Genomic DNA, 13,901 nt, shown 5'->3' with positions numbered 1-13,901 from the left:
TTCTGTATTCCTCCGGGCCTAGTGCCATTTTTCTGTCATGCTGGGAATACCATGTTAAATTACAGCAGCTAAGCAAGGAAGTCATGTGCTCCTTAAGGTGTCATCTACCAATTCATTCTGTTTTCCTAATCTTAATCGGTCAAATTCATTCTTGGATTAATTTGGTCTAATGGGTGTTGTCAGTTCTTTACTGTGATTATACATAAATGATGGAGGATGAACTCCTGTTAACAAGGAAATGTCAAACAGACTATGACAGCAATGTAATTTCTCAAGTGGAGATGAATTTGGTCTAGTCCAGGGATCGGCAACCTTTGGCATGCGGCCCATCAGGGAAATCCGCTGGCGGGCCGGGCCAGTTTGTTTACCTGCCGCGTCTGCAGGTTTGGCCGATCGCAGCTCCCACTGGCTGCGTTTCGCCGCTCCAGGCCAATGGGGGCTGCGGAAAGGGGCGTGGGCCAAGGTATGTGCTGGCCGCCGTTTCCCGCAGCCCCCATTGGCCTGGATTTCCCTGACGGGCCACATGCCAAAGGTTGCCGATCCCCGGTCTCGTCTCTAGTAGCCATGTGTCCAGATTATACAAATTAACACCGGCCCTAAACACTTGCAGTCTCTATCCAAAAGTAGCCCAACTCTGGAATAAACATGGGATGCTGCCGGCCAGGGAGGCAGTGCATCAGCAGATGCGCCAGAGAAACTTGCAAAGCACCTGCACTCATTACACCTCAGTTTAGATAGCACCACTCATAAAGTTTGGAGGGTTTTGTTTTGCTTTGTTTTTTTAATCATCATGATTCTGTGGTGTTGTCAACTAAGCAACTAGTTAGGAAATGAGGTAGGATCCCACACAGCCGGGGTTTGCAATCAACTTTGTTGCTGTCCAGCGCAGTGACCTACACACCAACAGAAGCGAGGGTCAGACACCTGCCCTGCAGACTGGAGGACTGTAAAGGTGGCTGTAAAAGAAAGGGAAACAACGGAGGAGGAAGGAAAAACAGGCCAGACAAGAAAGGAGGGTAATTAACCACTGAAACAATTGACCAAGCGCCATGGTGGCTTCTCCATCACTGACAATTTTGAAATCAAGATCGGAAGTTTTTCTAAAAGAGATGCTTATCGTGGGGACATTCTCTAGCCTGTGCGCTACAGGAGGTCAGACAAGATGATCACAACGGTCCCGTCTGGCCTTGGAATCTATGACTCTAGAGACCACTGTCCCATTGTGCGGAGCCCTGGTTGGGCTGGGCAAGGGGTGCCAGGGCCGCAGGCCACCTACCTCCCGGGTGAAGAGGATAGCGGCGTCGTAGTGCTCCTCGTGCCCGTCCTCCAGCGGGTTGTGCTGGTGTTGCCACTTGCAGAAGTTCTTCAGGGTGGTGGCCGCGTTCTTGTTGACCTCCAGCCCCTTCTCCTTGTCGCCCAGCACCACCACCTTCACCACGGCCAGCCGGATGGGGTTCTCGATGCTGGCGTGCCCGTAGAGCCGGGAGGCGATGGTGGCCAGGGTCAGCAGGTAGTGCTGCAGGCCCTTGCCGTACTTCTTGGCCATGGAGCCGTCGGCCACCAGCAGCAGCTCCACCTGGCGGGCTCTGGAGATGGAGCGCCTGCTTCTGCGCCCGGCGCCCGGCGGGGCAAAGGGCCCCGCGGCCAGCTGGGGCTGGGCGGGGCGCTCCCGGCCCCCCCGCAGCCCGCCTTTGCCCTCCAGCGGCGGGGCCTGGCCGGAGCCGCGCGTCTCGCAGCTGGGGCGCGAAGGCACCGTCTGGAAGCTGAACTGGTCCTTGCGGAAGAGGTGCGGGATGAGGGCGGAGCCGGGCCCATAGACCCGCCGCGGGGCCGCCCCCTTGGCCCGGCGCAAGGGCTTCACCGTGTAGCGGGCGTGTTTGACCGCGAAGTAGCCATCCAGCCCCCCGCAGAGGTTGAATACGGCCAGGGACTGGGGGCTGCCGTCCACCGTGCCCCGGTAATAGCAGTGAGCCCAGCCGCGGGGGTGCTGCACAGGGGCCTGCGGACCCACCAGCTCGTCCCTCTCCAGATCCAAGAGGAACCTGCTGCCCCCCGCGTAGAGGAGGTAGCCCACCTTGCCTCCCCCGGAGTAGATCTGGTCAATGTTCTGCACCGGGCCGCTGGTCCGGGGCAGCTGCTGGGGGCCAGGCTGACGGGACGCTGCTGCTGCAGCCCCGGGAGGCGGCCGGGTTTTATCATCAGCAGGTGCTGCTGTTGTTGCTGTTGGAGATCCGGTCTTGGCAGCGGCAAAGTGCAACTCCGCAGCCAGCAGCAGGGAAACAAACTTCAGGACCATATTTGTCTCTCTTTAAAAAAAAAAAAAGAAAAAAAGTCACCCGGTGGAGATCAACAGCGGAGCTTAAGGGGGGTGGGGGGGGGAGGAATCCTCCCAAGCTTGAAGCAAGTGTGAGTGGGAGGAAGGGGGAAAAAATGTCAACAAAGGCAGCTCGCGTGTGAACTTTCGCGTTTCTCTGCAGGGAAGAGTCGGGAGCACATGGAAGGAGAGCGCCACAATCCTAAAACAGCTGCTGCCCAGGAGGCGAAGGAGGGAGGCTCACACCCGGCGAGCGGAGAAGTTTGAGCACTTTCCGCTCTTCTTCCACTTCTCTCGCGGAGTCACTGCACCATCCTCCTCAGCAGAGGCCGGCGGATCCGCTACAGATCGGCCCTTTCAGCAGCAAGTGCCTCGCCTTCCTTTGCCCCCTTTTGTTCGAAGAGAGGAGAAGAAACACACACGCCAAAAAAGGCTCGATCGTCTCCGGTGAGATGGTTAAAATAATAATAAAATAATAATAATAATAATGCCCTGGATTTTGTAAAACAGCTTCTCCCTTTCTAGTGCGGGTTGTTATCCCCAGTCTGTCGATGTGAACAAGAGGAGAAGGGAGAGAAATGTGAAGATGAGAGGAGGTGGAACAATGAATTTATAGCGGAATGCCATCCTGCAATGGCAATTTCAACAATTCGTCACTGCAGGCTGCCTCTTAAAGGGAGAGCTTCAAAACCACCACTCCCACACTTCCTTCTCATTTAATCAGACACAGAGAGAAACTGGGGGGGGGGGGGAAGAGAGAGGGACTGAGGGGGGAGGAGAAAAGGAGAGAGAGAGAGAGAGAGGGACTGAGACAGGAAGGCAGGAGAGAGAGGAAGGAGCAGGGGAGGAGAGAGAGACCGGGAGAAAATGTTTAAGAAAAACACAAGATTTCCTTTGAATCATTTAAAGCCACAGTGTCGCCTGGAACTGTTTGATATTTCACAACTGATCGGGGTTGACTAAGCTTTGCTTACCTCATGTCCCGCAAGGTTCCTTCCCTACCTTATTGTTATTTGTGTATTTTTTTAAGTGGATGAGACAGTTTTATGCCTTTCTTTTAATGGGGATAGGAAGTTGTTGGGACTTTTAGAAGTGATCCTTTCCACAGAGGGCTGTAAAGCACATGATATCACTTGGCTGGGGTTGTGCAACCAGCAAAAAGGATGAGTTGCTCTGTTTAACGGGAAAAAGAATTAGCAAGCCGGTGTTTTACAGTGACTTACTGCTTCCTGTATTTACTGCAGGGACACAGATTGCTGCAGGAGGTTTTCTAAAACATTTGACTTTAGAAGTTGGGGAGATTCATGCCTCTCTTCTCAGGGCAGAACCTGCCACATTTACTGGTCAGAAGAAAATGCAAAAAAATTCCTCCCTTTGTCTGTATGACTGTGATTCTTCTGCACACACGCCTGTCATTATTTCAAGCAAACTGTCATTTAGTCTGGGTGGGCTGTAATTTCCCTCAATTCCCAGGGAGGAGACAGGGTGGGGAAGAGTTAACACTTACTTTAACCTTTGGAATGCTTTCAAATACTTAGATCATCCCCCCACTTCCACACACACAATACACACATTTACTTTTTCATCTGATCACAACATGTAAAGCTATCCATACTCAGGTGAATTGTCTGATGAACAGTACAACAGTTCCTTAGAAGGGAAGGAAGAATCACTGTCCTGGTCTACACTACGAGTTTAGGTCGAATTTAGCAGCATAAGATTGATTTAACCTGCACCCGTCCACACCACAAAGCCATTTTTGTCAACTTAAAGGGCTCTTAAAATCAATATCTGTACTCCTCCCCGACAAGGGGATTAGCGCTGATATCGACATCACCGATTCGAATTTGGGGTAGTGTGGATGCAATTCGACGGTATTGGCCTCCGGGAGCTATCCCAGAGTGCTCCATTGTGACCGCTCTGGACAGCACTTTCAACTCAGATGCACTAGCCAGGTACAGAGGAAAAGCCCCAGGAACTTTTGAATTTCATTTCCTGTTTGGCCAGCATGGCGAGCTCATCAGCATAGGTGACCACGCAGAGCTCATCAGCACAGGTGACCCTGGAGTCCCAGAATCGCAAACGAGCTCCAGCATGGACTGAACAGGAGGTACTGGATCTGATCGTTGTATGGGGAGACGAATCCGTCCTATCAGAACTCCGTTCCAAAAGATGAAATGCCAAAATATTTGAAAAAAATCTCCAACGGCATGATGGACAGAGGCTATAACAGGGACCCGCAGCAGTACCGCATGAAAATTAAGGAGGTGAGGCAAGCCTACCAAAAAACCAAAGAGGCAAACGGTCGCTCCGGGTCAGAGCCCCAGACATGCCACTTTTATGATGAGCTGCATGCAATTCTAGGGTGTGCCCCTACCACTACCCCACTCCTGTCCGTGGACACCTGCAAGGGGGGAGTCTCATGCAACAGGGATAAGGATCTGGGGGACGAGGAAGAGGAGGAGGAGGATAGCGCACAACAGGCAAGTGGAGAAACCGTTCTCCCCAACAACCAGGAACTGTTTATCACCCTGGAGCCAATACGCTCCCAACCCTCCCAAGGCAGGCTCCTGGACCATAAAGCCGGAGAAGGCACCTCTGGTGAGTGTACCTTTGTAAATATAATACATGGTTTAAAAGCAAGCATGTTTAATGATTAATTTACCCTGAAGACTTGGGATTCATTCATGGCCAGTACAGCTACTGGAGAAGTCTGTTAACTTGTCTGGGGATGGAGCGGAAATCCTCCAGGGACATTATTAAGGGGACATTCAGAGGTGGCCGTTCCTGCTGGGCTGTTTGCCTGAGGCTGAAAAGAAATCATCCCCGCTTTTAGCCACGCCAGGGGGTGGGGATGGGGGGTGGGGGGCCTGTTCACGCTGAGCTGTTCACGTTTCGCTGCAGGGATCTTCCCTGATACTAGTCACGTGGTGGGAGGAGGGGTGAAGCGATCATCCCAGAGAATTGGGTGGTGGGGGCTTACCATGGCTGCCTGCAAGCCGCAAGAATCCCGCAAGGTTCCTTCCCTACCTTATTGTTATTTGTGTATTTTTTTTAAGTGGATGAGACAGTTTTATGCCTTTTTTTTTTAAATGGGGATAGGAAGTTGTTGGGGCTTTTAGAAGTGATCCTTTCCACAGAGGGCTGTAAAGCACATGATATCACTTGGCTGGGGGTGTGCAACCAGCAAATTACAATGGGAATATTGGTTTTGCTGAGGTCTGAGCGAGTCTGTAAACTGCACCAGCACACTTTTAAACTTCCAAATGCACATGCTACCACCATTCTGCACTTGCTCAGCCTATAGTTGAAGAGCTCCTTACTACTGTCCAGGGTGCCTGTGTATGGCTTCATGAGCCATGGCATTAAGGGGTAGGCTGGGTCTCCAAGGATAACTATAGGTATTTCAACTTCCCCAACAGTTATTTTCCGGTCTGGGAAGTAAGTCCCTTCCCGCAGCTGTTCAAACAGAGTTCCTGAAGATGCGAGTGTCATGTACCTTTCCCAACCATCCCACGTTGATGTTGGTGAAACGTCCCTTGTGATCCACCAGTGCTTGCAGCACCATTGGAAACTACCCCTTGTGGTTTATGTATTGGCTGCCAAGGTGGTCCGGTCCCAAGATAGCGATATGCATTCCGTCTATCACTCCACCACAGTTAGGGAATCCCATTGCAGAAAAGCCATCCACTATGACCTGCACATTTCCCAGAGTCACTACCCTTGATAGCAGCAGCTCAGTGATTGCGTTGGCTTCTTGGATCACAGCAGCCCCCACAGTAGATTTGCCCACTCCAAATTGATTCCCAACTGACAAGTAGCTGTCTGGCATTGCAAGCTTCCAGAAGGCTATCACCACTCGCTTGTGAAGTGTGAGGCCTGCTCTCATCTTAGTATTCTTGCACTTCAGGGCAGGGGAAAGCAAGTCACAAAGTTCCATGAAAGTGCCCTTATGCATGGAAAAGTTTTGCAGCCACTGGGAATCATCCCAGACCTGCAACACTCTGTGGTCCCACCAGTCTGTTCTTGTTTCCCGGGCTCAGAATTGGCATTCCATGGCATGAACCTGCCCCATTGCCACCAGGATGTCCAAATTGCCAGGGCCCGTACTTTGAGAGACGTCTGTGTCCATGTCTTCGTCACTCTTGTCACTGTGCTGCTGTTGCCTCCTTTTGCAGGTTCTGGTTCTGCACATACTGCAGGATAATGCGCAAGGTGTTTACAATGCTCATAACTGCTGCGGTGATCTGAGCAGGCTCCATGCTTGCCGTGGTATGGCGTCTGCAGGAGAGCAGAATTGCAGCGGAAGCGGTGGCTGACAAAGGATGCCATGAGAATAGTTATTTATAGAGCACGACGAGAGGACCTGCAAGGTGGATTCATGAGAGCAGGAGAGCAGAGTTGCAGCGGAAGCGGTGGAGGATGACGGTTAGCACCGCACACATTTCCCAAGGAAGAACACACGTACCCGGGAGCTCATGACAGACAACATGGAGAAATTCACTATTGAGACAATAGCAGCAGAGCAGAGTTGCAGCGGAAGTGGTGGATGACGACGGTTAGCAGTCCTACTGCACCAGCTGCTGAAAGCAGTATGGCATCCGCACGGAAAAAAGGTGCGAAACGATTGTCTGCCGTTGCTTTCACGGAGGAAGGGGCGACTCATGACATGTACCCAAAACCACCGGCGACAATGTTTTTGCCCCATCAGGCATTGGGAGCTTAACCCAGAATTCCAATGGGCAGCGGAGACTGTGGCATAGCTACCACATTGCACCGCACCGTAAGTCGATGCTAGCCATGGTAGTGAGGACGCACTCCACCGACTTAATGCGCTTAGTGTGGACATACGCAATCGACTGTATAAAATTGATTTCTAAAAACTGACTTCTATAATATCGACCTATTTTCGTAGTGTAGACATACCCACTATAAGGCAGGCCTCAGAGAATCATAGAAAACTACAAATGGAAGGGACCTCAAGAGGTCATCTAGTCCGCCTCCCTTTGTTGAAGCAGGATTAAGTACACCTTGACCATCCCTCGAGGATGTCCATCTAACCTGTTCCACTTGAAGAAAAGGAGGGCACTGAGGCATAGGAGGGCATTGCTTCTGCTGTTCCCATTCACCTACCTGAGAGAAGGTCAAATCACACAACTTTCATTTGCAGTAACTCAAAGATAAATCATTGCTTGAAGCAAAGGAGTCTAGTATGATGCATTTGGTGTGTGTCCTTTGAGGTTCTCCAGAAAAGGACAGATTGCATCAGATGATTTACAAGGGTTGCAAGAGCCCATGCCACTTAGCTTTCCATGCAGGTTAGGACATCTATGTGTCATCTCACATAAGAGTTTAACTTTACGTACTTCAAATAGTCCATGGAAGTTAATGGAACTACTCACAGGAATGATATTTAAGCATGTGTAAATTCTTGCAGGATCAGGACCATATTATCAGGCAATTAAAAGAATGTCAGATTAGGGTTTGAATTCAGCATTCCTGGAGACTCCTTAAAGAATAGAATACTTTTTTAGATAACCACCTAGACTGCATGTTAACATTTGTAAACCATTTACAACACAAATATTGCCATATAAGTGCTAAGTAATATAAATTGACATATCCCTAGTCTTAAATTATTTCATTCAATGATTATGCCAGGATGAGAGTTCACAAATGAAAGTTTGCATCTGTTCATTTCTCTATGCAATCCTTTGTTTTTCTGAAGATACTAGTACTTGGATTCAATAGTTAATTTCTCTGAGACCTGGTACTGCTTATTCCCTGTTACAGTAATTTGCGAGCATCAGAAATTGTTGGCAATGAAAGGCTACATTATTAGAGCCCTGCATGGATACAAAACTTGTATCTGCATCCGATCCACAAAAATGATCAGCTGATATCCGCATCTGCAGAAGCCAATATCTGTGGATATAAAGTGGATAGCCACCGATTTCCAGAGCTTTAGATATAAAATTTGGATCTGCATCCATCTGCAAAAATGGTGGTGGATATCTGCATCCACGGATGTGGTTATCTGTGAATATCTATGGATTTGCAGAGCTATATACATTATGCTTCAGGAATGACTCATCGTTTGAAGTTTCTTGAGCTACTTCCCAGAGCTGGTCAATATTTTCTGAATTTTGTAATTTTATGAAAAGTCAACATTTTCATGGTTTTCCCACCTTTCAATTTGACCAGCCGCAGAATTGATAGAAATTTTTACAATTTTTGACATTAAAAAAGGGGGGGCAGGGAAGAGAGGAAGATTTTGAGAAAATATTCACAATATCCTTCCTTCCCTGTTTTGAACATCTTGCATTTTTGATTTTAGTAATGAGTAGGCCTAGTTACCCTCAATGAAGTCTTTTCTTATTTACTTTAGTAGGAGCTGGAACGGGCCCTTGGAAAACATTTAGCACCGGTCTGAACCAGCAAAATACCTTTGAAAGATGGGCTAATGACAAGATGGATGATAAAAAAGTAGCTTGAATAACCAATGCAGAACTCTTATTAATAGTGTGAGTTCTCAGTGAAAGGAAATACAGAACTGAAGGACCAATGTAATGTTCTTCTACATTGTAATATAATTCCAACGGCTTTATTATAGCCCAGGAAAAAGAGAAAAATGTTAAAATGATTATTCAGATTGGCTTGTGTTATTGCTTATCCATTCTGTTGCCATAGATTGTCCTATAGCTAGAGAAACTCCCCCAAATTTTAGCATATAGAAGACACCATTTCCCCAGAAAGGATCTAGATTCTTAAGAAAGACTTGGGCTTATAACATACTATTCCATGGAAACAGTATTGGAGAGCTCTACAATTTGCATTTCAGAATTGTAATAATTCAGCACTGTGACAACTGAAAGCTAGTTCAATTATGGCTTCTATTCTCAGAATTTTCAAGTCTGTAAATCACTTAAGATAGTCTTTTTTCCTCTATATTTTGCTTTCTTAGCCCCTTTTACTCTTACAGCGTTCCCTTTAAACTAGAGAGCCTGGGAGCACATCTCAAGTTGTGGATAGCACTAAATCCTTGTCAAACAGTTCTGACCTGGAAATCACAGGACTGACCTTTTCCAACTGAAAGATACAAGGCCACAAATCCTCAATTAGATCTAAAGCACAATTTAAGTAGTTAAATACTTTACAGCAATTTCAGCACTGGTTTAAACAAACCCAGTCCTATTGACTATAGAGCAGCAGGAGGAGCTGCTTACATCAAGGTTGTATCTCACCCTTTGTCTGTTGACCAAGAAAAAGCTTAGAATTCTTCTGGTAAATTTGTACCAGTAGTATGGGATTTCTGATTAAAGGGGTTTTGCTGCATGGGAGATATGTCTCCATGAAGTAACAAACCACAGCAGTAAGGTATTTTCTCCTATCATTGAACAACTTAGGCTGCCTATATTTCTTGAGAAGACATTTAGATGTTTAGTTTCAGAGATTCCAAGATCAGAAGGGACCACTGTGATCATCTAATCTGACCTCCTATATAACACAGGCCATAGAACTTCCCCCCCAAATAATTCCTAGATCATATCCTTTAGAAAAAAAACATTGCATCTTGATTTTAAAATTGTCATTGATGGAGAATCTACCACAACCCTTAGAAAATGTTGATATGATGTTAATCCGTTTAGCTGCTCTTCCCTCAGAAGTCGTTCTATAAAATGTCCGACTTATTTTCTCACTTTTTAGGTTTTCAATCTTATTAACAGAGATGGGCCTGAATAAAAACCATGGACCTGAAGTACCAAAAAATAATTTATCATTAATTTGTATATATTTTATTGTATTTATATCTCCCATGGGTCATTTTTAATCTAAGACTGGTGGCAAATCTGTTTTTTATGTTAATCAAGTGTGGGATATTAGTCCCATTTGTTTCTCGTCTTCACATATTCATATTAAACTCATAGCCCTAACATTTTCCTTTTCCTTTATTGATTTTCAGGAGAACTCCCCCTAAGAAAGCCTACAAAGGAGAATAAAAACTGCCATATAAAAATGCTCTAGTAGTCTTCGTAGTTCAATAGCATATTTACAACCATTACTAATACTGAATGCTTCAGAGAGGGAATAAACTCCATACTGCACCTATATGTGCAATATTATCACAAAACATTTTTTCTGATTCCAGTTGATCAGTTTATGCTGTAAAGAATAAAGACAGAGAGACTTTTTCATTTTATTCTGGACATTGTTACTACTCTTATTGTCTTTTTTATGTTTTGAATTTATTTTTTATTAATTTATGATAATGTAATACTTTTACATAATTCCTTTCATCCAGAAGTGCCTTACAAATGAATTGCAGTCCCTATACACCTGGGTTGGAATAGGACAATTGTTAAACACCACACACAGTAATAGTGCTCAATAGTGCTCAAAAGAGGAAGTAAAAAAAATTAGAGCTGAATCTGACCCCTAGTCTTTATAACCAGGGTCTGGCCTGCAAATACTAAAGCCCCTGAATAATTTTATTTATGTGAGTAGTCCCACTGTGTAATTCATTGTAGGATCAGACCTTGACAATGGACTGTAACTAATATTAGAAAGATATTGCATTGAAAAACTAAGTATCAACTACTGGTTCAGTAGTAATAAGGTGTACAATGAGTCCAATGGAACTACTCACATGCTATTAACTCAACTCACTATGTTACTCACATGTTTCAATGTTCTCAGGATCAGGCTCATTCATTTCTTCTTTGAAGAGATTACTGTGGTGATGGCCTATGACTTTTTTTTTTTTAATGTCATGAGTTGGTTTCTCTTTGTTTTTTCCTTTGGAGCAATTGCTATGACATTAGTTTAATATGCGCTTGATAATAAGTCCTTTACTTTGGTTGTGATAAGAAGTTTCATATATTAAAATCCATTTGTGGATTGGTCAATAAATACAGAAAGTTTTCACGCTCTTATGGCACCTTCTTTCTTAGACAGGGACATGTCTATTATCTTCTTTCTTAGACAGGGACATGTTTAAATAGTAATTCAGTTCTGCCTCTTTGATTGTGGTGAAACACAGCAGGCCTGATTTTCCACTGCTTAGCACCTTCTGTAGCTAGTTACACCAGTGCAAACACTGCCATTCTGGATTAATTTTAAACAGTTTATTTTGATCATTTGGAGTAATTATTCCATATTTTAGCTCTTTTTTATTATTTTGGATTTAACAATAATTAAGAACAAAAACCAGACAAGTCCTTTAGGAAGGGGAAAAGTGCAGATAGATTTCCATAAATGGAAATCTCTCCCCAACGCTGTTTGCTGGAATCCCTTGGTTGTAGTCAAGCCTCAGTGTAAAGACTTCCTACTCAGAGCAATCTGGCCTTCACCATTTTAATTACCCTTCTTCATTAATTCTTCCTTGGGAATAAAAAAATGTTTATGCTAAGATTAGCTGAGACCCCCTAATTCACTGGGTGGGGATTATTTTAATTATTAATTTGTGTAAAAAATGTAAAACCGACTGTTTTTAGTGCAAAGACTGTCAACCCAAACCCAGATGTTTCTACAATGGGCTTTTAAGAAAATTCAAAAATAACGTAATCAGACACACAACATATAGGCAGCACTTTGAAAATGTTGCCATCTCTCTCCAAGCTTTTAGGAGTACAAGGCTTGTACCCTATCAATTACAACATCCTTTCTACCCACGATACCTACATAGAGCCTAATTCTAATCCTTTATTTCTTCTTAATAATCTTCAGGTAATTCTTTGTAGCCTTTGCAATAAAAATCCATCACTGCAGCATATTGATTTGGTCAGTAATTTTAACAATCCAAGCATACAGACCTTAATTTTTAGTCCATTTGTTTTAAACATTTCTTTTGAAAATACATTCAAAACCAATTAAGCAATTTCCATGGAAAGTGCTCATTATTAAAGAAAATATGTTACAAAATCATTTTTCAAGCAGTTCTAAGAGATGTGTTTTTGTTTGTTTTGTATTTTAATAAGGTCTAGGTGAGTTGGGGTTTATAGTAGAATACACATCCTTTCACCTACAGGTTGCCAGGCTGGGGTTTTCAAAAGCACCTAAGTGACATAGGAGCACAAGTCCCATTGACTCTCCTTGGGACTATGCTTCTAAGACAATTAGGGGCTTCTGAAAATTCTACCACTAGTTTATATTTAGCCATGCTTGATAGTGATTAAAAATTGTTCCCAGTAACCGCTGCTAGTTGTTACCATATGATACTGAAATGGGATTGTGGGCGTGCTCCAGTCTCTAGTAAATAAGTAAGCCATCACCACAATTGGCACTGCGTTGCACTCATACTGGCAGTCTCAGCAGACAACCAAAGATTGAATACATCTGGAGACTGAACTAACATTTTCATCTCATCCACCCTGCACCTGGGTGGAGGTAACTTAGAGAAGCTTGCATTCCATCTGTCTCTGTACTTCTTTTTTTTTTTTTTTTTTTTTTAAAATAGAGGAAGGACTTCAGTTTCCAAGGCTGCCAGTTCACCATTTTTTGTAGGCCCTGATTTATTTTTAATATTATTTTAAATTAAGAGACTATATTTGCCTTATAAAGCATTAAGATTGAAATATTAAAGTGGATTAAGTATCATCACAGTGAAGAGCTATACACTGGCACTGATTCATATTATTTCATGAACACCACAATTGTCCCGTTGCTTCTTTCATGGGATTGAAAAGTGATAGTTAACCACTTGCTTTTATTGTAACTGAATTTAGTATTTCAAGATAAACTTATTCAATTACAAGACCAAAAATTTACAGACAGCTGTGCCTTAGTAAGAAAAGTTAAGTCCTCTTGGTGTGGAACGCTATAGCTTTAAGGGGGAATGTTTTACTTTCTTCTTTATGGTCAATGACATCTTCCTCAACTACAGCCGTGTGGGAAGCAAAGACGACACCTTTGGCTGAGGCCTTATGTTTTTGTAAGTGATGTGTGTAAGTAACATCGCATGTGTCTCAGTTTCAGCAGGCTGAAAATTCTATATTTGACATCAGTTTCATTTAACCCCTAAGGGCGAAGGGAACTGGCCTTGGGGGATATGGGGCTCATACTGGATTGAGCAAAATGTATATGGTTTTATTGTTGTATTACAGTGACAGAAGGATGCTATGAATTTGCCAGCCCAAAATAACATTAAAATTAGGAAGCTGAGTTGAGGCCCGGCTGAAAATCAGGTTGTTCAGGGTATCCACTTTTGGGGGAGGGAAAAAAAAGTTGTTAGTGTGACTGACTATAAAATTAATCATGCGGGATAGCACTACATCGTATAGTACGGCATTTACTTCCATAACACAATCCAATTGACCTGACATCTCACACACTGCATCAAAGGTTCAAATGTCTCTGTCGGCAGTGCAATATTTTGATCAGTGTCCGAAGGACCATTCTCTGCCCTGTCCACTCAGAACTGTACAAAAGAGGACAAGTAAAAGAAGACACAAATGACAAATGGTACTTCCTCTCTATTAAGCTAGCGCACCTTGGGACAGACCAGGTTCTCTCACCTTCCTGCCTCTGATGCAACTGCTGAACTCACAAGCCATAAAATAAAACAAAGAATCATGACTATTGAACCTAA

The 13,901-nt window shown here is 44.4% G+C and overlaps 1 protein-coding gene and 1 long non-coding RNA gene across 2 annotated transcripts in view; one reads left to right on the top strand and one right to left on the bottom strand.

The window, feature by feature from the left end:
* The window catches only part of ADAMTS5 (ADAM metallopeptidase with thrombospondin type 1 motif 5), a 48,753-nt gene extending 45,731 nt beyond the window's left edge, over positions 1 to 3,022 (bottom strand). The window contains exon 1 of the mRNA XM_073362993.2: positions 1,277 to 3,022. Within this exon, the coding sequence (XP_073219094.1) occupies positions 1,277 to 2,296 (1,020 nt within the window). The 5' untranslated portion in view covers positions 2,297 to 3,022. The remainder of the gene's footprint in view (positions 1 to 1,276) is intronic.
* Positions 1,628 to 12,076, top strand: LOC140918482 (uncharacterized). Its single transcript, XR_012161203.1, has 3 exons — positions 1,628 to 1,786; positions 2,478 to 2,761; positions 10,278 to 12,076. It is a non-coding gene; the product is annotated as an uncharacterized LOC140918482 (long non-coding RNA).
* Positions 12,077 to 13,901: the final 1,825 nt, after the last annotated feature.

This window comes from Lepidochelys kempii, chromosome 1 (genome assembly GCF_965140285.1).
Source record: "Lepidochelys kempii isolate rLepKem1 chromosome 1, rLepKem1.hap1, whole genome shotgun sequence".
Classification (NCBI taxonomy): domain Eukaryota; kingdom Metazoa; phylum Chordata; order Testudines; family Cheloniidae; genus Lepidochelys; species Lepidochelys kempii.
Note: the sequence above shows the minus strand (reverse complement) of the source record. Positions and strands in the feature narration are given on the sequence as shown.